Source organism: Otolemur garnettii, unplaced genomic scaffold (assembly GCF_000181295.1).
Source record: "Otolemur garnettii isolate 467f Iridium unplaced genomic scaffold, OtoGar3 scaffold00214, whole genome shotgun sequence".
Taxonomy (NCBI): Eukaryota; Metazoa; Chordata; class Mammalia; order Primates; family Galagidae; genus Otolemur; species Otolemur garnettii.
This window is the reverse complement of record NW_003852609.1, coordinates 1,649,150-1,674,110: the sequence shown is the minus strand read 5'-3', so window position 1 is coordinate 1,674,110 and position 24,961 is coordinate 1,649,150. Positions and strand designations below refer to the sequence as shown.

General features: G+C 42.3%; 1 protein-coding gene across 1 annotated transcript in view; it reads right to left on the bottom strand.

Annotated features, from left to right (window-relative positions):
* TBC1D1 (TBC1 domain family member 1) overlaps positions 1-24,961 on the bottom strand; it is a 235,778-nt gene that overhangs the window by 195,043 nt on the left and 15,774 nt on the right. Inside the window, exon 2 of the mRNA XM_012812647.2 lies at positions 20,825-21,336. Coding sequence (XP_012668101.1) covers positions 20,825-21,241 — 417 coding nt within the window. The 5' untranslated portion in view covers positions 21,242-21,336. The remainder of the gene's footprint in view (positions 1-20,824; positions 21,337-24,961) is intronic.

Genomic DNA, 24,961 nt, shown 5'->3' with positions numbered 1-24,961 from the left:
GGCTCTGTCTCAAAAAAAAAAAAAAAAAAAAAAATAGACACATGGATAACTATTGTCCAAGAAATGGATGACCGTCTCTATCCAGAGACGCTCCTGTGCCCGATCCCACCCTTCCTCAGGAAGGCAGTGACTCCCAGCTTCTGAGTTAGCATTCCTGGACAATAAGCCGGTTCTCTTTCTACCCATTTTGGAATTGAGATACATGGAGGCATGCAGTGTGTACTTCCTCCCACCTGGTTTCCTATGAGCAGCATTACAGTTTTAAAATTCACTCAAATTTTTGCACATAAGTGTCGTTTGTTTCAATTGCTGTTAAATTTTCCATCGTGTTCCACGATTTGTCCATTGTACTGTTGATGGGCATTGGGGTTGTTTCCAGTTTTTGGTTACTACAAACCATGCCCCTTTCAACTTCCCATTCCTGTCTTCTGCCATTAGTGTGCACAGATCCCACTTGATATATTCTTAGGAGTGGAACCCTGGGTTATAGGGTTGGAGTGCATTTACCTTTGTAGATAGTAGCAAACCACTGTCCAAAGTGGTGGCCATGTTCATTTTTCATTCTCACTCTCTTGCCTTTTGCATATATTCTCATCTTTTCCGCCTTTTTTTCTTCCTTTTCCTTCTCTCTAAAATGGATTAGCATTCTCCCCTGAAAGGTCAGTTAAGGCCGTCTAATTATCTACAATGAGTTCATTGATATATCTCATGCTAGGAAGATATTTCCCGTCTGAATTCCCATACAAGTTGATGTAAGTCTTCACTGATAGCATATGCCAAAGATGTTATCTCTCACACACCATGAAAAATCGGCCTTCCCTTTTCACGTTAACTATCAGAAAACTTGGAGCCAAATTTACCCATCTGCAACAAGTAAATAGGTCAGCGCTTCTAAAGTGTGAGCCACAACCACCTACATCAGAATCACTAGGTGACACAAGTTAACAATATAGGTGTCAGAGTTGCCTAGGGCGAGGCTAAGGAACTTGCATTTTTAACAAATACCCTGCAGAGAATACAGTGGATAGTAAATGTTGGAACCACTGGTGTAATGCTACATGGTATTACACTTTAACTTTCAATTCTAAGTTAATATTACCACCTTATCCTGGTGTTTCTATCTTCTGTCACCCCACTTGTAACCCTTAGAACAGTGGTTCTCAACCTTCCTAATGCCGCAACACTTTAATACAGTTCCTCATGTGTGGTGACTCCCAACCATAAAATTATTTTTTTTGCTACTTCAAAACTGTAATTTTGCTACTGTTATGAATCATAATGGAAATATTGGATATGCAGGAGATCCCCAAAGGGGTCGCGACCCACAGGTTGAGAACTGCTGCTTTAGAAGATGTTTGTATTTTATGTATACTTACAAACAGGCTATGATCGTTTTGGTTCAAGAGCTGGGCTGAGGCTCGGCGCCTATAGCTCAACCGGCTAAGGTGCCAGCCACGTACACCTAAGGTGGCAGGTTCGAATCCCCAGCCCGGACCTGCCAAACAACAATGACGGCTGCAACCAAAAAATAGCTGGGCGTTGTGGCGGGCGCCTGTGGTCCCAGCTACTTGGGAGGCGGAGGCAAGAGACTCGCTTGAGCCCAGGAGTTGAGGGTTGCTGTGAGCTGTAATGCCATGGCACTCTACCCAGGGGGAAAGCTTGAGGCTCTGTCTCAAAAAAAAAAAAAAAAAGAGCTGGGCTGATAGATGAATAGACAAATGCTAGACTAGATACATAAAAAGAAAAGGCCATTCTGCCTTCCCTTAAGTACAGATACCACTAGCCACCACAAAATCACCAAAAAGAGACTAAGAAGATACAAATTACTGAATGCAATTTTATAGTGAACCATCTTACAATTTAGTCATGACGAATTTAAAGCCCAGTAAAGGGGGGCAATGATGGGTTCAGACTAACAGTCCAGAAAGAAGTTGTTTCCTCACCCAAGCCCAGCCCAGAGACCTTGCAAGGAGAATCCACAGCGATTCAGAAAACTCTGCTGGTGGTTTGTTCCTATGACCTTGGATTTCAAGAAGTTACTTGTCTAAATTAACTATTAATAGTATGGTCTGAAAAGGGAAATTAAACAGCCATCATAAATTTTTCAAATGTAGAAATGGCATCCATTTCTACAATAGAAAAGATTGGAATAGCTTGAAGTTGGATTTATTATATACGTATTTTCTCTAAACTTCTAGCCACCCGCTGAACAGCCAGTTGTCATTCCTCTGCCAAAAAGGGGCTGGCAGAAAATTGGCACAGTTTGGCTGTTTATTGTAAGCAGACAAGCTGCAAAATCCAGATCCAAATTTTCAAAAGTATACCCGCTGTAAGGGCTGGCTGCCTTACAGAGTAGGAGAGAAAGTCGAGTCCAAACAAGCTGCACAAGAAGCAAAACAGAACAGAGGATCTCGCCACAGAGATTAGGAAAACTATAACAGAAAAAGGGACTCACCAATCAGATGTAAGAGAAAGAAAACCTAAGGTTCTATTTATTGTGTTTACCTTGACTCTGATATCAAACATATCCTGTGTAAGAGGGAAAACTTATGACAATTCAGTTACCAAAAATTTGCAAAACTAAACAAACACTACACTGTTTTAAAACATTTAAACATTTGGTATCTGTCACTTGTTGGACTTAATCACAATTAGCTTGGTCCAAGCGTTAAAAAATGTAATCCCACATTATAAAATGCATATATGCCGAAATTTTATCTGACTTCCAGAAGATTGGCATCTTATTTTTCATGCAAAGCTAATATTTATAAGCTAGTAGTTCCCACTATATCCTAGGTCCATTCTTACCACTTTCCACGTACTAACTCATTTAATCATTACCCCACTTTACAGATGAGGAAACTAAACACAGAGATACAGCACCTCTCCCAAGGTCCCAACCTAGTGGTTCTAGACTCCATGCTTTCAATGACATTCACCAGCCCTTAGTGTGGTTGTTTAGGGACAATACTGACCTGAATTTCTGCCTAATTACACTTTTGAAAATGCTGTAACCAAACAAAAGCATAAGGATTTGTATTTAAACTGCTCAGCTTCACTCTGCATCAAATAGTTCCACAAAATTGCATGTCATTTGCATAATGGCACAATGATTGTTTCTAACATGCAAAATTCATCCACCACTTCCAAGACAATATAATGGCTGTTTGTGGTTTTATAAAAACACCACTCTGGTAAAGCAAACCCAGGGATGCCTCATCTAGAATCATGGATCTAGGCTCTCCAGACCAAAGAAAATGGTGGGTTAAGCAGCCATAGATACAGGTGAGAGACTCTAGGGAGCCCTTACGAGTGAGAAAGGCTTGAAACCATGCAGGCCTGGTGAGTTTAAGAACTAAGACCCAAAGAAGAAATAGAATTCGTCTTTGTAGGAGAGTAGACTTTAGCTTCAAATGAAAAAAGAAGAAATGGAGAGAGAGTTTTAAGTGGGACCGTAACTTGGAAGATCCAGCTCATCTGCTATTGCCTCCATTAGCTGTCTGTGTTAGTCTGAATCGCTGCTAATAATTACATAGTGATATTTCAAGCATCTGTAAACAAAGCTACGTTCAATAAATTTAGCTGATATTTAAAGGACTGTTTTTAAAGTTCTAGACTCTGTAATAGAGTTGGTGGCAGTGGCCAAGAAGAAGATGGGACTGATGTCCAGGTTCAGACATCTCTCCATGGAGACCAGGTTCGGACAGGAGAGCTCGATAAATACATGTTGAACAGAGGGCCACATCGCAGAGCTCACCTAGAACTGGGGTGCTTCACCTGGATCTAGAACATCTATAGAAGATGGCAAGCCTCAAAACAGCTGAGCCAGGATCATGACATACAGTGTTACATGTTGTTCCCTGAACAAGGGCAGCTGGCCAAGGAAGCAAATGAAGAATAAACCCACCACTATTCCACTGGCCAAGATGTGGAACCAGGCCACCTCCTCCCACAGAAAGAAGGGGTGCCTTTTTCTACTTTTTCCTATTTATTTATTGAAGACAGTCTCACTCTTTTGCCCTAGGTAGAGTGCTATGGCATCACAGCTCAGAGCAAGTTCAAACCCTTTGGTTTCAGTGATCCTCCTGCCTCAGCCTCCCAAGTAGCTACAACTACAGGCTCCCAACGTAACACCTGGCTAATTTTTCTATCTTGCTCAGGCTGGTCTCAAACTCCTGAGCTCTGGCAATCCCCCCGCTTTGGCCTACGAGAGTGTACTTTTTCCTTTTTTTGAGACAGGAAAAGCTTGTTGCCCAAGCTACCATGCAATGGTGTCATCACAGCTCACCACTAGCTGGGTATTATGCCCAAAAGAACTGAAAGTAAGGAAATGGGCAGATATTTGTACACTCACGCTCATAGCAGCATATTCACAGTAGCCAAAAGGTGAAAACAATCCACATGTCCACTAACAGATGTGCAGATATGAGGTGTGTGCATAGAACAGAATATGATTCAGCCTTACCAGGGAATAAAATTCTGATACACACTATAACATAAAGCCTCAAAAACACTATGCTAAGTGAAATTAGCCAGACACAAAAGAACAAATACATGATTCCCCTTGTAAGACAACAAATTTAGAGACTAAAATAGAGTCATTGGGCATGGTGGCTCACACCTATAATTCTAGCAATCTGGGAGGCAGAGGCAGCTGGATTGCCTGAGCTCATGGGTTCGAGACCAGTCTGAGCAAGAGTGAGACCTCATCTCTAAAAAAACAGCCTGGTTTTGTGGCAGGCACCTGTAATCCCAGCTACTTGGGAGACTGAGGCAAGAGAATCACTTGACCCCAGGAGTTGGAGCTTGCTGTGAGCTATGACAGCATAGCACTCTACCAATGATGACAAAGTGAGATGAAAGAAAGGGAAAGAGGAAGGAAGGAAGGAAGGAAGGAAGGAAGGGAGGAAGGAAGGAAAGGAGGAAGGAAGGAAGGAAGGTTGGTTACTACTCTGGACACTGCTGTCCTTTGTACCATTCTTAAAACTCCCTAATGCCTTGGCTCCCATGACAATACTGCCCTGAGTCTCCTCCTACCTTAATGTTCTTTTTAGGGGTTCCCTTTCTCTTTGTACCTCCTAAAACCCTCATGCTCCCCAATGTCCCCGCCTTGCTTGTTGCCAACTGCTCTCACAGTTGTGACTGCCATGTACATATCTCCAGCTCTGACCACCCCTCTGAGCTTCAGCCCAGTGCATGTCCCTCAAATGACTCCAACACCCCACAAGTCTAAAAGGGAAGTCATCAGCTCCTCTGCCCACGTCTGCTCCTACTTCTCCCCAGTGCCCACCCCAGGCAGTCAGGAAGGCCAGAAACCTGCTCATTCACGCACCCTCCTCCTTCCGCACTGCCACCTCTCACTGGCTCTGTGCTCTGTCTCTTCCCCTGGTTCTCACTCCTTCTGGAAGACTGAGCTCACACATCATCTCCAGATGGCGTCTCAGAACCCCCTGGAAAGGAGGGCTTACCTTGTGCCCTGCGCATGACTCCAGATCATTACCTCTTCCCAGATGATACCGAAGCACCTGTCTGTGACTGTCCTCCCGATTCCCACCCTCCACTGTGATCCCCCTACTCTGAGGTCCGCCAGGACCTGGCTCCCTGTTGAATTTTGTACCCGCTATGCCCATCACCCTGCCAGGGACCTAGATACCCAGTTAATGTTTACTAAACTAAACCACTTCTCACAAGCTATAGAGAAGCTAAATAAGAACATTCTACTTGAGATGAGAATAATTTGCTAGCATTTCACTGTCAGTATAGATTATTTAATGTGATTGCTCAGCACTGATAGAGTTAGATGAAGGGGAAGTGCCTATATCTAAACTGTGAAACAGATGATACTGCAGATTCTGCATTCATGTTATTTATTTTGAGAAATATGTACATGCATTTTTAACCAGTCATCACATTATGAGTCTTAAATAGGAGTAGTTGTGCTTTTCCCAGTAGTTAACTGCATAGCAACTGTGTGATCAAACTTAAATCTATAATCTAAAATTCTCTGGGTTATTTCTTTTACTTTTCATTTCCAAGATGCACATTTCCAGGTTAATAAAAAAGGGGGGTCATAGGTCATCAAGTCGCCAGGCAGGAATCCTTTTTTTTTTGCAGTTTTTCTGCCTATTGTTCACAGTGTATTAAAGAAAGTAGAATATCTTCTAACACCTTAAAGGAAAATGTGTTCAGCAATGCTCAGAAATTATGTTGAATTGTGCTAAGTAACTTTTTAAAAAAATGTTATATGTACTGGAAATACAATAAGAAATTTCAAAAATAGCATATGTGTATTTCTAAAATCATAGCATCATTTGTAATTAGCTGATAGGTGAACTATATGCTTGCATGTCTGGTTTTGGAGACTGAACAAAAATTGAAAGGCTAGCCTTACAAAGAAAATGCCAGAGTGACACTGGTTTATTCATTATTTAAAATATATAAGCCAGGGCTGGGCAAGATGCCTCACGCCTGTAATCCTAGCACTCTAGGAGGCTGAAGCAGGAGAATTGCTTGAGCTCAGGACTTCAAAAGTAGCCTGAACAAGAGCGAGACTCCATCTCTACTGAAAATAGAAAAACGAGCTGGGGGTTGTGCCAGGCGCCTATAGGCCCAGCTACACAGGAGACTGCAGCAAAAGGCTATCTTGAGCCTAGAAGTCTGAGGTTGCTGTAAGCTAGGCTGATGCCATAGCACTCCAGCCTTCTAGCCTAGGCAATAGAGTGAGACTTTGTCTCCAAAAAATAAATAAATAAATAAAATTAAACATGTAAGCCAAAAAAGAAAAACCTATAATCTTAATTAGCATAATTTTATTTTCTTCATAAAACACAAGTGTTATACACAACTTTCAGATATAAAACAACACTTTGGCCAGGCACAGTGGCTCATCCCTGTGATCCTAGCCCTCTGGGAGGTGGAGGTGGGTGGATAGCTTGAGCTCATGAGTTCAAGATCACCCTGAGCAAAAGCAAGACCCTGTCTCTACTAAAAATAGAAAAACTGAGGGAAGAGGATCACTTGAGCCCAAAAGTTGGAGCTTGCTGTGAGTTATGACACCACAGCACTTTACCCAGGGCAACAGCTTGAGACTGTCTCAAAAAAGACAAAAAGAAAAAACAAAAAAAAAACCCCGATGCTTTCTTTTTCTTTTTTTCATTGTAAAAGTCAGTGGTGGTTGCCCCCTTTATCATGAACAGCCTGAGACAACCTGTAATATCGTGGAAGAAGAAACGTCAAGAACAGATTTCAAAAATCCAAGTTTTATAAATCAAGCTTTGAGAATGAAAATTGCAAAAATGAGGCATTTATCCTCCTCCTTGTAAAATCTGTCTCTAGTTGTTTTTTTTTTTTAAGCTGTGGATCTGACTACAGCATGCCATTATAATTAAAATGTAATCTCTGGCTTGAAATTTAACCTATCATGGAAGTAGCACAGGGCAACTCTGGGCTCTAAGCCATGCTGGCTACTAAGGAGATCACCTTCAAAATATTCCTAGTCTAATGTTCTCAAGAGGGGGAGCCTTCTTGTTATTAATCTGTATGAATTGACCGTGTCTGCTTAGAAACAGATGTGATGCAGATGCAAGATTTTTATTGCTGAGAAAATTAGAATAAAAAGGGGGAAATGGGAAAAATCTAAATGATCGTGATCACAGACTGGCTAAATCATAGTACATCCATATATAGTCCAGATAGCTGCAGGGGCTGTTCTGTCATCTGGGAGATTTAAAAATTGGATCAAAATCCTTCTCATGGGGAAAGAGAAACCCAGCATTCATCCCAAACTCTCTAGGGGTTCCTGGGAGTTCCCAGGCCATCCAGTTCCCTGCCCCTGTGAATGCTGGCTCTCGTCCTGTCCTGCCTCCCGCCATTCCTATTTCTCTTTCTTTTCTGCCTCTTGTGGACGGCCATACCACATAGACTTCCTTCATTTCCACAAATAGTACTCACACAACTTACTTTCTTTGTTTGTTTGTTCACAGACGAGATCTCACTCTGTTGCCTCTGTTGCCCGGGCTGGGGTGCAGTGGTACAATCCCACCTCGTTGCAGCCACAAGTCCCGGGCTCAAGCAATCCTCTCACTTCGGCCTCTGAAAGTGTTGGAACTAGAGGCACGAGCTAGTGCACCCAGCCTCAGATAGCTATTTAGACAGGATTTCTGGGTGTCTGTGAGGGTGTTTCTAGAAAAGATTAGTGTCAGTGGGCTGAGTAAAGCAAATGGCCCTCCCCAGGGTTGGGCATCACCTAATACCCTGAGCACCTGAATAGAAGAGAAAGACAGAGCAAGGTTCAATTTCTTCCCTACTTGAGTGCTTGAGCTGGGACACTCATCTTCTTCCTTCAGTGTTCCTGGTCTCTTAGGCTCTCAAATGACATCACCAGTTGACCTGGGGCCGGCTGACCTGGGTCTCCGGCTTGACCATGGCAGATCATGGGACTGCTCAGCCTCCATAATCATGTGAGCCAATACCTTATATGTCCTATTTGTTCTGTTTCTGTGCAGAACCCTCATCCTCAAGAAAGAAAACAAAAATGTAAAATTCATTCATTCATGAAGTACCTACTATGTGCCACACACTGTTTGGGGTGCCAGGGTTTACCAGCAAACAAAACAGGCAGGAGCTTAGGCAGGTGGGTAGATGGTGAAAAAAAGAGGCATGTGAACGAACAAAAGCATTTCAGATAGTGGTACTAGAAGGCACTAAAATTGGGTAAAGAGATAGTGATTGGTATGGGACTTTTGACTAGGTGGCCAGAGGGTGAAATGAGTCCATCATGATCTAGGGAAGCAGCAGTGTGAAGGCAAATGCAAATGCGAGACTCCATGTGAAGGATGCACTGCTCACGTTTGATGCACATGAACAGCAGGAGGGCTGGAGCCCAGAGAACACTGGCAACATTGTGGAAGATGAGGTCCACATGGAGGGCCAGCAAAAATACAAGATTTTTGGCTCGGCGCCTATAGCTCAACCGGCTAAGGCGCCAGCCACGTACACCTAAGGTGGCGGGTTCCAATCCCCAGCCCGGACCCGCCAAACAACAATGATGGCTGCAACCAAAAAATAGCCGGGCGTTGTGGCGGGCGCCTGTGGTCCCAGCTACTTGGGAGGCAGAGGCAGGAGACTCGCTTGAGCCCAGGAGTTGGAGGTTGTTGTGAGCTGTAATGCCACGGCACTCTGCCCAGGAGGACAGCTTGAGGCTCTGTCTCAAAAAAAAAAAAAAAAAAAAAAAAAAAAAAAGATACAAGATTTTAGTCTGAGTCCAGGGGAAAGTTTCCAGAGAAGTTTTGAGCAGGGAGTGACATTATTTGATAGGTTTTTAAAAGATGGCTCTGGAGGGATGGTGGAGAGAAGAGGCAAGAACAGAAACAGGGAAAACAGTCAGGAGTGAAGAGGGAGACTTGGAGACTCAGCTTAGCAATGGAGTCACCGAAGGGATAGATTTGCAATGGGTCTTGAATGATTTGGACGAAGGGGTAATGGAAAGAGAGAAATAAAAAACGACTCCTAGAAGTTTGGCTACTGAACTGTCATTGCCACTTAAGAGCTAGAGAAGACTGAGAAAGCTATGGGTTGGTGGGGAGTAGCATCCGAGGTTCTATCTTGGCCACATTGCATGTGAGGGGTCTAGTTCGCAAACCAGTAGAAAAGTCAAGTTAGTAGTTGGATAGACAAGTATGAAGCTCATCAGAGAGTCTGAAGCAATCAATTAACATTTGGGTGTGACCATGAGATAGGAGGTAGTTAATATTGTAAAACTGGATGAGCTCATCTGGGAAGTGAAGGGGGTTCATAAAAATCAGAGATGAGAAGAAGAGATAGAACCAGAGGAGACTGGGAAGAAACTACCATTGAAGTTCAAAGGAAAACAGCAAGGTGTGGTTTCCAAAGGCCAAAAATGAAGAATGTTTCAAGCTGGAAGAAACTGTCCTGTCAACCATCCCAAAGCAGACAGAGTCAGGGGAATGCAGAGAAGGGACCGTGTGCCTCGCAAGCAGGAGCTGGTTGGTGACATAACAGCTGGTTAATGAAAGGACAAGGAGAAAAGCCCAGCTGGTAACTGAGGAGAAAGCAGGAGCATACCGGTGAAGTTGTCCAGAACAACTCTAGAACGAAAGAGCAGAAAATTAAGCCAGTATTAAGCCAGGGGAAGGTTTTGTTTTTTTCTTTATTAAGATGGCAGATATCAGGATATAATTTTTAAAAGAACAAGCAGTGAGACAGGAAGTCAGGATCAGATGGACGTTTTCTCCCATTGGAGAGCAGCAGGTAGACTATTAGAACCCCTCTGGATATTGGGCAGGGAAGTCATCAGAAGACATCAGCACAGGAAGAACAAGCCACTCATAATTATGGACTGAGATACTTCTTGAGTTTCCATAACAACTGCTGCACTAGCCTCCTAACTGGTGTCTCTCATTTGTCTCCAATTCCTCTATTCCTTCCTTCACTCCAAAACCTAAAATCATATCCAGTCATTTTACTTCTCTGATGAATGCCTTTAATGACATCTGTCTTATTCTGTTTGTGCAGCTATCACAAAATACCTGAGACTGGGTGAATATAAAATAACAGAAATCTAGACCTGGCACAGTGGCTCACGCCTGTAATTCTCGCACTCTGGGAAGCCAAGGTGGGTGGACTGCTTGAGCTCAGGAGTCTGACATGAGCCTGAGCAAGAGCGAGATCCCGACTCTTAAAAATATTAAAAGAAACCAAAAACAAAAACAAAAGTACTGGTGGGCATTGTGGCACATGCCTGTAGTCCCAACTACTTGGAGGCTGAGGCAAGAGGGCTGGTTAAGTCCAAGAGTTTAAGGTTGCTATGAGCTATGATGCCACGGTACTCTACCCAGGGCACAGAGTGAGACTCTGTTTCAAAAAAACAAAATGAACAGAAATCTATTTCTCATGGTTCTGGAGTCTAGAGGCTGGGAAGTCCAAAGCTCAGACAGCACTGGTGTCTGCTGAGGGCCCAGTGCTTTGTAGCGGTGTCCTTACAGAGGAATATGGATGAAGAAAGGGCCCAGTGGGTGAAGACTCTTTAATATGGCTCATTCATGAGGGAGGAGCCCTCATGACCTAATCACTTCTTAAAGGCCCCACCTTTGGGGTTAAGAACAGACTTTTCAACTCTCTCAAATCTGAACCAATCTATCGCATTGGTTATTAAGTTTCAGGACATAAATTTTGGAGGGGATGCATTCAAACCATAGCAGCAACCTTATCTCTAAGGAGAATATCCAATTCCCTTAGCACGGCATACAAAGCCCTATAAAATCTGGCCTCACCCTTTTGTCTGCTTGAATATTCTTCATAGTGGAAAGTATAGAAATAGGAAGGTGATGACTCGCCAGAGTCCTGAGACAAGATCCATCCATATCCACTGCTTATCATAACCCATTTAGTTACATGGCTGTAATTGTTTGGGTGAGCCAAAAATCTGTCTCTCTACAAAATTCTATTGTTCCCAGTTTTGCCCTCTGGACCAATTCATAATTTGTCTCTTGCTTTTTGCACATGGCAGCTTTTCAAATAACCGAAGTGACTTATTACATTAGGCCTCCTCCTGTTCGCCTACATTTTCTCTTCCTAACTTACAGGTGTTTGCTAACTATTGACAACGTGGCATTCAGAACCTATATTCGGTATATAAAACACCTTTATGCTTCTTGAAGGCACAATCATGCCTTAATTAAATTTTTTTTTCGAGGCAGGTTCTTGCTCTGTCTCCTAGGCTAGAGTGCAGTGGTGTCATCATAGCGCACAGCAACCTCAAACTCCTGGGCTCAAGAGATCTTCCTGCCTCCACCTCCCCAGTAGCTGGAACTACAGGCACTCACCACCACACTTGGCTAATTTTTCTATTTTTTATAGAGATGGAGTCTTGTTCCTGCTCAGGCTAGTCTCAAACTCCTAGCTTCAACCCATCCTCCTGCCTCAGTCTCCCAAAGTGCTTGGATTACAAGTGTGAGCACTGAGCAGGCCACCCTAATTGATTTTGTACCCCAGCACCCAACAAGGTACACCACGTATCGGTAGTGTTCCATTGAATGAATGACTGTCAAATCTGTAAAATTTCACATACCTACATTACTTGATCACAAGAAATGATTATTTCCAATACATGGTCAGAACTAAAGCAGCCAGGAAAATGTCCCTGGAGGATCAGCTGCCACAGTGAGGCTCTTCAGGTGCTTGGCCAGACACCGACTCCCAGCAGAGACAGCGCCCTTACTCACATACACCTTTGTCCTCGTGTGCTCTGCATCCAGTTTCTTCCAAGGTCCCACCCCAACCCAGCCCCTTCTGAGGCTGTCCGAGTGCCAGGCCAGCTCCCCACGCTTAGGTAGGGCAGACACCTGAGCATCCAAAGGGAGGAAATAAGAAGAGAAGAGAGAAAGAAACAAGTGCTTTATCTTCTTCAGTTCTCCTCAGGTAGTGACCCACAAGGCTCTTGTGCACTATGACATATATCTAGACTTAAAAACAGGCTACAGTTTTGAATGTGACCTTTATAGAAGAACCCTGAGCAAAATTCTATCATTAACAAATAGAAGACAGCAAAAAAAGGAGGGGGCAGGAAGAACCTGTAGTCACTTTGTGATGAAGTTCAGGTCGCTTCTAAAAATACGTCCTAGGGCTACAGTCCCCAATTCCACAGACCAGTACTGGGCTGTGACCGGTTAGAAACTGGGCTGCACAGCAGGAGGTGAGTGGTGGCCAGCAAGCAAAGCTTCTTCTGTATTTACTCCCCATCACTCGCCTCACCTCCTGTCAGATGGCAGGGGCATCAGATCCTCATAGGAACCCTATGTTCCTGTAGGTTCCTATATGAACCCTACTGTAAACTACACATGGAGGGGATCTAGGTTGCGTGCTCTTCATGAGAATCTAATGCTGATCACCTGAGGTGGTGATGCTGGCTCTGGGGAGTGTGTGCAAATACAGACAGTCATTAGCAGAGAGGTCTGACTGCACAGAGACCGTAATAAATCAAATGTTTACAGACTCACATCAAACCCTATCAGTGAGTGGCAAGTGACAGTTAAGCTGCATCTGGTGGCAGGTTTTATAGCAGCAACAGGCTTTCACTGTCACTGTCTTCCCTCACCCCAGATGGGACCCTCTAGTTGCAGAAAAACAAGCTCAGGGCTCCCGCTGATTCTGCATTATGGTGAGTTATACAATTATTTCATTACATATTGTAATGTAATAATAATAGAAATAAAGTTCACAATAAATGTAATGCACTTGAACCATCCCAAATCCATCCTCCTCCTGCCCAGCCCCCTATCAGTGGAAAAACTGCCTTCCCTAAAACTAGTCCCTGCTGCCAAAAAGGTTGGGGACCACTGTCCTAGGTAACTAGTCTAGTCCAAAGCTGAGCAGAAAAGAAAGAATGAAAGCCACATATAATTTAAAATTCCCCAGTAGCCACAATTTAAAAAGGTAAAAATGAAACAGGTGCAGTGAATTTTAGTCATGCAATTTATTTAACCCAATATATGCAAAATGTTATCATTTCAACGTGTAATCATTATAGAAAATTATCGAGATATCTTATATTCTTTTTTTTTTTTTTTCAGGCAAAGTCTTCAAAATCTTCCACTGTTTTTATACTTACGGCACATCTCCATTCAGGCTATCCACACTGTGAGTGCTAGCAGCCACAGATGACTACTGGTTACTATACTAGGCAGTAAAGGTCTAGGCTATAAATAAATCCCTTTAGGATACAAGTCATCTTCAGATTTAAGAGAGTTGTAAAGTCTGTTCTTAAGGATGGATTTATCTTTAAAAATCATTCTCAAACTCAAACCATTTGGTAAAAAAAATCCAAAACTATATAAAATAATAGGCATATGAAAATAAAACCTTTAAAAATTACCTAAGCATCTATCACAAGGTAGATGCTTCTGAAGCCCTCAGACTCATTTTTCAAAGTCAAAAATAAATTATGTAATCAATCCGGTGTCATGAACCCAAACCTTCCAACAAATACTTCAGAGTTCATGCAGTCCCGGGCATTCTTTTTATAGATGAAAAAGAATTCCTGCCAACCCCTGCACCCAGCAACTGACTTCTGTCTAGCGTGACAGGCAGTCAAGTGTTGATAAGCTGACACGGATACACTTTCCCCTGCAACTGTGGACTGAGTCATAGGCACCATGAGGGACCCCAAATGGAACTTTACTTAATAAACTAGAATGGGATTCAAGGTGCCCAGTGAGAACTTCATATAGATAAAAAGTCCTCCAAAACATAGCTAACAACCCCGCCTCACAACCATTCCCTGGGCAGTAAAAAAGAGAAGAAAGTCTGAAATTGAGAAATTATGATGACTAAATGCAGAAGAAGGAATAGATGAGAATAGCAGAAAAATAATACTTTGTTCTTCGGAATAATCTCCCTGGGGAATAAAATGCTCCAGCTCGGTATTATAATCTTAGATTTTCACTCCAGTAAAGAAAGAAAGTAATGAGCCAGCAAGTATAACAGCCAAGGAGGAGATGCAATTGAAGCCAGGCTCTATTGAAAATCCTGAAATAAGCGGTGCATATTTTAAGTCACTAACTTAAAATTTCAAGCAGATGGTGAATTATTAAACCAAATTAGTGATGGGTAAAAAGGAAATCAACACAAAGCTACCATCAAAATAAAATTCTCCACAAATTTTGAAAATTAAGTAATAAAATTCAGCCAAAGCAACTCTGGCTTTTAATATAGGGAGATGGAAGTATTAATCCTGCTAGTCACAGGAAAATAACCCATAGACCATTTTCTAATTTAATATGCAAGGTAGCCAAGACAGGGAGGCTGAGTGAGGTGGGGCTCATGCAGTTACTGGAAAGACGATGTACTTACAGGACCTCATGAAAGAACGCACTGGTTCAGAGTGGTCAACGTAGCTAACACCAGTAAGCCTAGCACTCTGGGAGGCCAAAGCAGGTGGATTCCTTGAGCTCAGGAGTTCGAGACCATCTCGCAAGAGCGAGATCCCTATCACTACAAAAGTAGAAAAAGTACTTGAGTGTTCTGGTGGTACCTGCAGTCCCAGCTACTCCAGAGGCTGAGGCAAGAGGATCACTTGAGCCAAAGAGTTTGAGGTTGCTGTAAGAAATGATGATGCCACGGCACTCTACCCAGGGCAACAGAGTGAGACTCTGTCTCAAAAAAAAACAAACAAAAAAAAACAGAATACAGGGCAGCGTCTATGGCTCAAAGGAGCAGGGTGTCGGCCATATATACCGGAGGTAGTGGGTTCAAACCCAGCCCTGGCCAAAAATTGCAAAAAAAAAAAAAAAAAAGCACTGGAAATTTCTTTACTGGAAATATGGAAAACATATTTGTATTCCATACAAAGGAAACAGGTATTGGTCTAAACTTAAATCTAGAAATAGTCACATAGCCTTAAAATTGGTGGTAAAGGAGCCCACACAGTTCATTCTCAGATAAGTTTCCCCTTCAAGAAATGCAGAGTAGTTGCCCAAAATCATAGAAGAGAAAACTCTCAGTCTCTCAAAGGACCTTAACGAGGTCCAAATCCTCAGCAGCGTTTAATAAAGTGACTTCTATGTGTGTGTTTCCCACGTAGCTACTGCAGCTTCACCCTACTGCTCCCCACCGGACCTCATACTCCTGTCCCACACTTCTCCCCTCAAATGCTCACTCTCAGTAAGAAATAATAATATTTCCTCTTTGAGAGAAGGAGGATTCAGGCTAGCAATTACCAGAGTTTCTTAGGCCAAATGGAAAAGCTGCAAATGGCGACTATCCCATCACAGTTATTAAACAGCCACACTATGTTCAGACTAGACACCATTCCAGAAGATCAGACTCTTACTAGAGTTGGGAATACTGTTTCAAAAACCACAATATAGTTCAAGAATGATAAATACCAAAAATACTTGGCAATTATACCAAAAGACAGAACAAGACAACGTTAAAGATGAAGCCCAAGGTGGCGTATCATCTACATCAATTTGGGTAATATAAAAAATCATAATTTGGGTAATTAAAAAAATTAATCTTGTTTGTGCCCTCCTTGAAGAAGAGCAATGATTAGAAGTACAAATAATAGCCAGCAGCATAAACATCTGAACTGGTTCAGCTTACACAATTCTGATAAAAAAATAAAATAAAATAAAAGGGTGGTGCCTGTGGCTCAGCGAGTAGGATGCCGGCCCCATATACTGAGGGTGGTGGGTTCAAACCCAGCCCCGGCCAAACTGCAACAAAAAATAGCCGGGTGTTGTGGTGGGTGCCTATGGTCCCAGCTACTTGGAAGGCTAAGGCAAGAGAATTGCCTAAGCCCAAGAGCTGGAGATTGTTGTGAGCTGTGGCTGTGACGCCATGGTACTCTACCAAGCGTGTCAAAATGAGACTCTGTCGCTAAAAAAAAAAAGATAAAGTTGAGCAAACTTCTCACTTGACAGGTGCTGGACAAGAGCAGAGCTTACAATGAAAAAAATTTTTTAAGTGAGATCAAGAACCTGAAGCATTTCTTCGAAGAATTATAACAGGAGATGGAACACGGCTTTACCATCCTGAAGACAAAGTACAAACAAAGCAATGGCTACCAAGAGGTGGACACGGTCCTGTCTAAGCGAAAGCACACCAGTCAACAGCAACGTCATAGCAATAGTTTTTTTGGGTGCTATCGACTTTTTGGAGGGCCAAAGAATGATAACATCTACTTGTTACAAGAGTGTTTTGAGAAAGTCAGCCAAAGTTTTAGCAGAAAAATGCCTAAGAAAGTTTCACCAGAGATACCTTCTCCACAGTGACAATATTCCTGCTCATTCCTCTCAATCCAATAAATGCAAATTTGCAAGATTTTTGATGGAAAATCATTAGGCATCTATTTTCTCATCCTGATTTGGCTACTCTGACTTCTTTTTGTTTCCTAATCTTACAAAATCTTTAGAGGACAGCCATTTTTCTTCAGGAATAATGTAAAAAAGATTGCATTGACATGGTTAAATTTCTAGATCCCTCAGTTCTTTAGGGATGGACTGATGGATTGTACCATTGCTTACAAAAGTATCTTGAACTTGATAGAGGTTATGTAGAGAAATACAGTTTATATATTTTAGTTTTATTTTTTAATTCCATAGTCCCACAAACTTTTTGAAGTCCTCTTATATTCTGTGCAAGACATAACGGGAAATATAGTCTCATGGTGTGCTTGTAAAATTTTTTCTTTACATGCCTCTTCTTCCTGGACAATCCTCAGTAAATTAATTTAGGTGCTGATCAAAAGGTTTCCTCTTAAACAGTAGTTCTGTGCTTATGACCTTGGCAGTAAATGCCTCTGGCAAACATAGTTGATTCTGACCTTATCTGTTTAGAAGAGGCCTCAATCTGGAGAATTATTTCACTGTGCAAATGTTAAAAGTAGTAGAGAGAAATGACGACAGTGGTTAACATGCTAATATGCTTCTATAGCAAATAATCCTCTGCTATGAGATACAGGGCCAGTGGTGTCCCAAGGACACAAGAGATACCACACCAGTTAGAATCACGGCCAATGTGGTTTATCATTCTGTTTCCAACAACTACAAACTACCTCATGGATTGAGGTAGTTATGTTGCAAGTTACTCTTTTACAAAAGGAAAAAGATTACAGCACTTTACACTCTGGGTAATGAAAATTCGTGTTTGTAAAAATGTTATGCAAGCTAAAAATAAACCTAAAATTAATTCCTATATCAACCATAGCTTTTCAGAATATAGAGGGAGGCTGATTCTCTACTTTGGGCAAGATTGTAAGTCTCAATTACAGAGTGTAGTTATAAATCTCCTTCTCCTGTCAGTTATTTGAATGACTGACCAGAGGCCTGCTCTCAGATGGCTGTAAAAGGCATCAGGAAAGAGTTGAATATATAAAGTGCTGAACTATTCCAGGCAAAAACTCTCCCCAAGGAGACTCAGCCTCTCACTTTACAGAACTGGTCTGGGGGTATAGTCTGTTCAGTCCTCACATTTTCACTCTGGAATTTTCCCAAAGAATTAAGAACCATTAAGTTTATCTACGCAATTGTGTAAATGTCTGGTTTTTTAAATGTTACCTAAGGATGCCAGAATCTCATCTTTGAAAGCGGAGGAGACTCATCTAGGTACTTTCTATTTAAGACTTCAAATGAGGCTGGGAACGGTGGGATTCACATCCTTCCTTTGCTTGCCTATAAGCAAGGAAGCTTGCCTATAAGCAAGCTTGCCTATCCACCTCAATGACAAACACACCAAAGGCTGGGCGAGATGGCTCATAACTGTAATCCTAGCACTCTGGGAGGCCAAGGTGGTGGATTGCTTATGCTTAGGAGTTCGATACCAGCCTGAGTAAGAGTGAGACCCTGTCTCTACTAGAAAAATAGAAAAACTAGCCAGGCATTGTGGGCATCTATAGTTCCAACTACTTGAGAGGCTGAAGCAAGAGGATTGTTGGAGCCCAAGAGATTTTGGTTGCTGTGAGCTATGACACCACAGCACCCTACTCAGGGTGATGGAGTGAAACTATCCCCCCCGCCCAAAAAAAAAAAAGACTTGAAATGAAACTGGCACATAATCAGATTCTAAGAAAACTTTCTTGAACGAAAATGTTTTATGGCTATAAATGCTTACTAAGTTTCCACCCAGTGCTACCTCATTTAATCTTTCCAGCAACTTTATCAGATAAGCACTAGAATTATCCCCCATTTTACAGATAAACAAACTCAATCACCTGAGGCCACCTAGTTTATGAGTGGCAGAGATAAGGGTGGAATCCAGGAAGCTGAACCCTCTGAACCTCCAGGCCTGATGCTATCATCCCCATTTCAGATGCATAGATAATAACATTAAATTATTTATATTACGAAGATAGTGGATCCTGTGAGTGAAATGATGGTTTTGAACTCCACATTAGTCTTATTTTAAAACGTCTTCTCTGCACTCTGGGTGTCTATACGGCTCCATTCTCTGTTTCCATCATGCCCTGTGCATGGATCTTGGGGTCTTCTTATCCACTGTGTTTCTGCCCTCCTCCTACTGCCAACATCATCTCAAACTGTACCTCCAACATCAATCACTGAATCAATGAATAAAGAATCAACTAGTGAACAGACAAAAGTGCATCTCCACAAATCTACTTGGTACCAAGAACATTAATTTCTTTTTTTTTTAGACATAGTGTCTGACTTTGTCACCCTCAGTAGAGTGCCATGGTGTCACACAGCTCACAGCAACCTCAAACTCCTGGGCTTAGGCGATTCTCTTGCCTCAGCCTCCCGAGTAGCTGGGACTACAGGCACCTGCCACAATGCCTGGCTATATTTTTGTTGCAGTTTGGCTGGGGCCGGATTTGAACCCACCACCCTCCGTATATGGGGCCAGCACCCTACCCACTGAGCCACAGGCCCCACCCAAGAACATTAATTGCTAAACGAGGTTCTTAGACCCTGAAGAATATGCAAAATAACTAATGAGGTACAGGGGGAAAGTATTAGCATTTTTTTTTTTTTAAGACAGAGTATCTCTTTGTTGCCCAGGCCATAGTGCAATGGCATCACAGCTCATAGCAACCTCAAACTCATAGGGTTGAGCCATTCTCCTGCCTAAGCCTTCCAAGCAGCTGGGACTACAGATGAAGGCCACCACAATGGTTAATTTTTCTATGTTTTTGCAGAGATGAAAGAAAGTTTTGCCATGTTCCTTGGGCTGGTCTCAAACCTTGCCCTTAAGCGATTCTCCTGCCTCCACCTCCCAAAGTGCTAGGATTACAGGAAACTAATATCAGCATTTCTATTCATATTTTAGATTTAAAAATATGCAAGCCTTAGGCTTTACTGGCATGGACCATGAAGGTTGACATTGGCATCTTCACTCTATACACGTGGCAGACAGCTCAAGTCACATAGGTATGCTTGGAATCCAAAGCAATGGAGAGATTCCAGCCCCGGCGGTTAGCTGTGGGGCCGTGAGCCCAACTGAGAAAGTGCCTATATGAATTATATTTTCAATTTTATCTAAACTAATACTCATAAAATGGACAAACAGCTTTAAACCAGTTCCAGACAGAACTACAGCTAACACTTATAACAAGCAAGCACAAAGGCAAAAATAGTAGCTCTTTACCTTGTCTCCCGTATATTTCACAGCTACATCATGAGCTAAAACAACAAGCTAATCAGATCTGACATGAAGTCAGCAAAAGAAAAAAACCCAAAAGAGCCACCAATAGCATCAAAACTTAGCTTCATATCTACTGTTCTTATCAACGACCTTTGACTAAGTGAACAGTATACCTTGGAAAACTGGCTATTAGTGTTTGTATACAGTTTATAAGTAACTATATTTATCTTAATTGGATTAAAAATGTGGAGATCACCAATCTAGAACTTTGCTACTCAAAGTGCAATCTGCAAAAGCTCAGCTTGGGCATCACCTGACTGCCTGATAGCAACGCAGTCGGGGTCCACCCAGACCTACTGAATCAGGATTTCATCCTAACCAGATCAGCAGATGCTCCATAGACGTCCGTCAGTTTGAGAAGCACTGCTTTAGGACATTCATCTAAATAAGAACAATAATGAATCCTTTTTATTTAGTGATTTCTCTGTTGAAGTTTTGAACTCGTAAGTTTGTAATTTCCAATGTTATCAAATGTCCTACAAAGCTATCAACTATCACCATAACCTCAAAATTCAGCTAAATAATCAATGCATCACTGCAACTTTATCCCCTTATTCATTACAGTGCACTTAAAATATATTTCCTAACCCCCAGGTAATAAAAACTATCCAGCCACACCTCAGTCTTTTTGGTCACCACTTCAACTTACTTTTGTTTGATCGTCTGCTTTGAACACATAACAGATATTCTGCCGACGGACAGCATCTTCCTTAATCAAACAAGCAAAGTAACTTGGGTCGTGGCTGTTGTGAATCAGTTTGTGAACGTGCTGAGGCTTGCACTCAAAGATGCTGGAACAGTTCAGTGGATCCCACTGTTGACTTTTCCCTGGCTCGGGTTCACATCTCAGCCCAGAGGGTGAAACACAGAGCTGGACTTGCTTGGGGAGAGGCTCCTTTCTGGAGGACTGCCCGCTGCGTCTTCGCACCTCCGCCACAACCCAAGGCAGCATGGGCATGGTGGTCAGAGCGTGCACAGGCAAAAAGCCCACAAGCTGAAGGCTGAAGTCCACAGAAACCTCGTTAGGAAACGGGTGTTTCCTTGCTGTGAATGTAATCGGTTCCATCTTGGGAGAGAGGTCTGGAAACTCAGCAAAATGTTGCCACTGTTTTTTCTATTTTGGACCCAGCAATCTATTTGACAAACTTCTGATGCAGAGTCCTAGGGGACAAAACCAGAGACATTAGAATTTAACAAAGTCAAGCAATAGCTATTTTCAAAGAGTGACTGTTTCAGAAGAACTTAAAAGTCTGAAATGCAAATGTAAGAAGAAATGGATATTAGTTAAAATAAACTGCTTTGCCTAGAAAGAACTTTCTCAAAATTGTGTTACATATAAAACCTGGCGATGGCGCAACTCTCACACTCGTTAATACAGGTTACAACAATCCCACGGAGAACCTTCTATTAAACATGAACCCGATGGAGCCAACGAAGTTCAGCAGAATAGAAAGCAAGATGGTGCCACTCTGGCAGCTTTAAACAGTGTTGTGTCCATTAACATATACTTCAAGGAATTTTTAAAAGAGAATCTAATTCACTACAGGTGACTCCCCAATAAGGAAATCTTGAGAGAAAAAATAACCCCAGTGCCTAGTGCAGTGCCTAACTAAGGTAGGGGCTCAGTAAATATTATTATTTTTTCTTTTGTTTCCTTTTCTTTCTTTTTTTTTTTTCTTTCTAGAGACATGGTTTGAACTTGAACTCCTGGGCCCCAGGAATCCTCCCCCCTCAGCCTCCCAAGTAGCCATTGCACCTGACATTCAACAAATATTTTTCACTCTGGGAGGCTGAGGCAGGCAGATTGCTTAAGCTCAGGAGTTCGAGACCAGCTTGAGCAAGAGCGAGACCGTCGCTACTAAAAAATAGAAAAATTGAGGCAAAAGGATCACTTGAGCCCAGGAGTTTGAGGTTGCTATGAGCTATGATGATAACATGGCACTCTACCAAGGGCAACAGATTGAGACCCTGTCTTAAAAACACACACACACACACACACACACACACACACAAATATTTTTAAAGATCAAATGAGGTGAGGTCTCTCACATCCTAAAAAAAAAAAAGAAAGAAATTGTCCCTTGACTTCTAACTTCATCTGCACACAAGTCTTCCCTGACTTCCTTCCCTACACAAATTTCAAGGTAAAGTACACACTTAGTATCTCTACCTCCTGTTGTCCATCCACTCCTGATTTCCATTATGCATTGACTGATATTGTCCCCTTAAGGTTGCCCAAGTTCTCAAGGTTGTGAAATTTAAACAGGGACTGCTTAGCCCTTCACTGCCCTGTTCTCTCTGATGAATTTGTCAACACCAACACCTTCCTTCTTTTTTTTTTTTTTTTTTTGAGACAGAGTCTCATTATGTCACCCTCAGTAGAGTACCAGGCTTCATAGCTCACAGCAACCTCAAACTCCTGAGCTCAAGCGATTCTCTTGCCTCAGCCTCCCAGGTAGCTGGGACTACAGGCGCCCTCCACAATGCTCAGCTATTTTTTGTTGCAGTTGTCATTGCTGTTTAGCTGGCACAGGCTGGGTTCGAACCCATCAACCTGGGTGTATGTGACCGGCACCCTGGGCTGCAGGCACCGCCAACACCTATCTTCTTGAAACCCTTCTGGTTTTCATCTTCCTCCTCTTGTGGCTTCTTTTCATGTTCTTTGAAGGCCTTTTTTCCCTTGCTTGACTCCTTTCTCTTCCCTCATTCCACTTGCTCTTTTAGACAATCTCTCCTAATCATCTGGTGTGGACAACCACCTTCTAAGAATGCGGCTGCCCATGCCAGCAGTTTTCCTTTATTGAGTGCCAGCTGCTTTGCCTGTGTGGTCTCATTTAATCTTCATAACCACCTCATCAGTTAAAGACTACTGCTGTGAACAAAGGAACTGAGGCTTAGGGACCTTCAACTGCCTGTCACATAGTGAGAATGGACAGTTGCATCTGACTCTCAAGCCCATCCTGTTGCCTGCTGCACAAGAATGCACCTACCACATATACCCTGATGATGCCCTTGAATTTTCCTCCCATGGGAGCTCCTTCCTGGGTTCCAGATCAGTACAGGCCATTAAAAATTTCTATGTGGATAACCTATGGCACCTTAGCCTGAATTCAGCTATTTTAAAAGTAATTCAGTCTCACTACCTCCTTCCCAGAACTTCTCTTCCCTCCTATAAACTGGATCACAGTGAACAACATCACTGTTCATTTTATTGGTCAAGGAGGCATTCGGATTCCTTCTTCCTCCCTTCACTACCTCTAGCTGAATCTACTGTCTCCATACAGCTTGTCTTTTCTCACCTACACAAAGGGTGCCCCAACCTTCAATCTACATATTAATATTTCCTAGGGTAATTTAACTAATATACAAAATTTATCATGCCATGCCAGGGCACAGTGGCTCAGACCTGTGATCCTAATACTTTGGGTGGCTGAGGTGGGAGGATGGCTTGAGGCCAGGAGTTTGAGAGCAGCCTGAGCAAGAGAAAGATTCCCTGTTCTACAAAAATAGAAAAGTTAGCCAGATATGGTGTTGTGTCCCTATAGTCCCAGCTACTCAGGAGGCTGAGGCAGGAGGATCAATTAAGCCCACGAGTTTGAGGTTGCTGTGAGCTATGATGACCCCACTAGCCTGGGCAACACAGCAAGACCCTGTCTTAAAAACATTTCTTTTACCATGTCATTGCTCCACTAAAAATTTTCCCACATAAAATCTAGTGTATAAGGTCTCTTTGTAACCTTGTTCTATCTATGTCCCCAACTATATTTTCTCCTAAAATGCCCTCTTTCATATACCTTTGGCTCTGAAGGTAGAAAAAGTTACACTTTCCCATATAAAATGTGAATTCTTATGCCTCTGAGCCACAATGCATACTGTTCCTCTCTCCTCAGAACATATAATACCTGTCACAAACTGTAAAAGGTCTGAGATTTTACCCTACTTGCAATCTAACAAGTTAAACCACCCTAAGCTAGCCTGCTGGTAGAAGACATGAGACTCTTGGGGTCAGAGAAGAGGAATGACTTATTACTCAGAAAAATAGTGGTAGCCTGTTAGCATTTATGTCTGTTCTCTGATCCCCAGTTCCCACAGGCCAGGTGACACTTGTATCCTAGTGGATTACAGGGGAAAGGGAAGAACCTGAGCCTAAATATTTTATAATAGGAAATATGGGAAGTAAGCATGTCTGCCCTTTCCTCCAGACGAAGAATCTATTTCTATCTTCCATGTCTGTTGGCCACAGAAATGTGATTGAATGTTTGAATAGGTAGTCCAGAAGGACAGTTAGTGTCCATGCTCACTATATATGTAGTAACATTAGAGACCCATCGAGAGCCATCTCCCAACAATCCCCACCATTGTCCTCTAATTTTGATTCATCTTTTTCACAGCTCAAGGAACTCCCATCTCTTTCTTCCAAAATGTTTTAGGGCATCTATCAGTATGATCTTCCATGCTTCATACTTAACCATCATATTTATTCAAAGATTTTGAATAAGTATCCCTCTAAAAGATTTACTGTAAGCTTCTTAAACTCCTAAGGTTTGCAGTTTCTAAAATCAGTATCTAAATTTTCAAACATTTTCTAAAATAGAACTGAAGTGTATTCTGTTTTTCTATGTGTTACATATACATGTGTAGTATGTAGCACAATTCAGAGCTAATTTTTTTTTTTTTTGAGACAGAGCCTCAAGCAGTCACCCTGGGTAGAGTGCCCTGGCATCACAGCTCACAGCAACCTCCAACTCCTGGGCTCAAGTGAGTCTCCTGCCTCCACCTCCCAAGT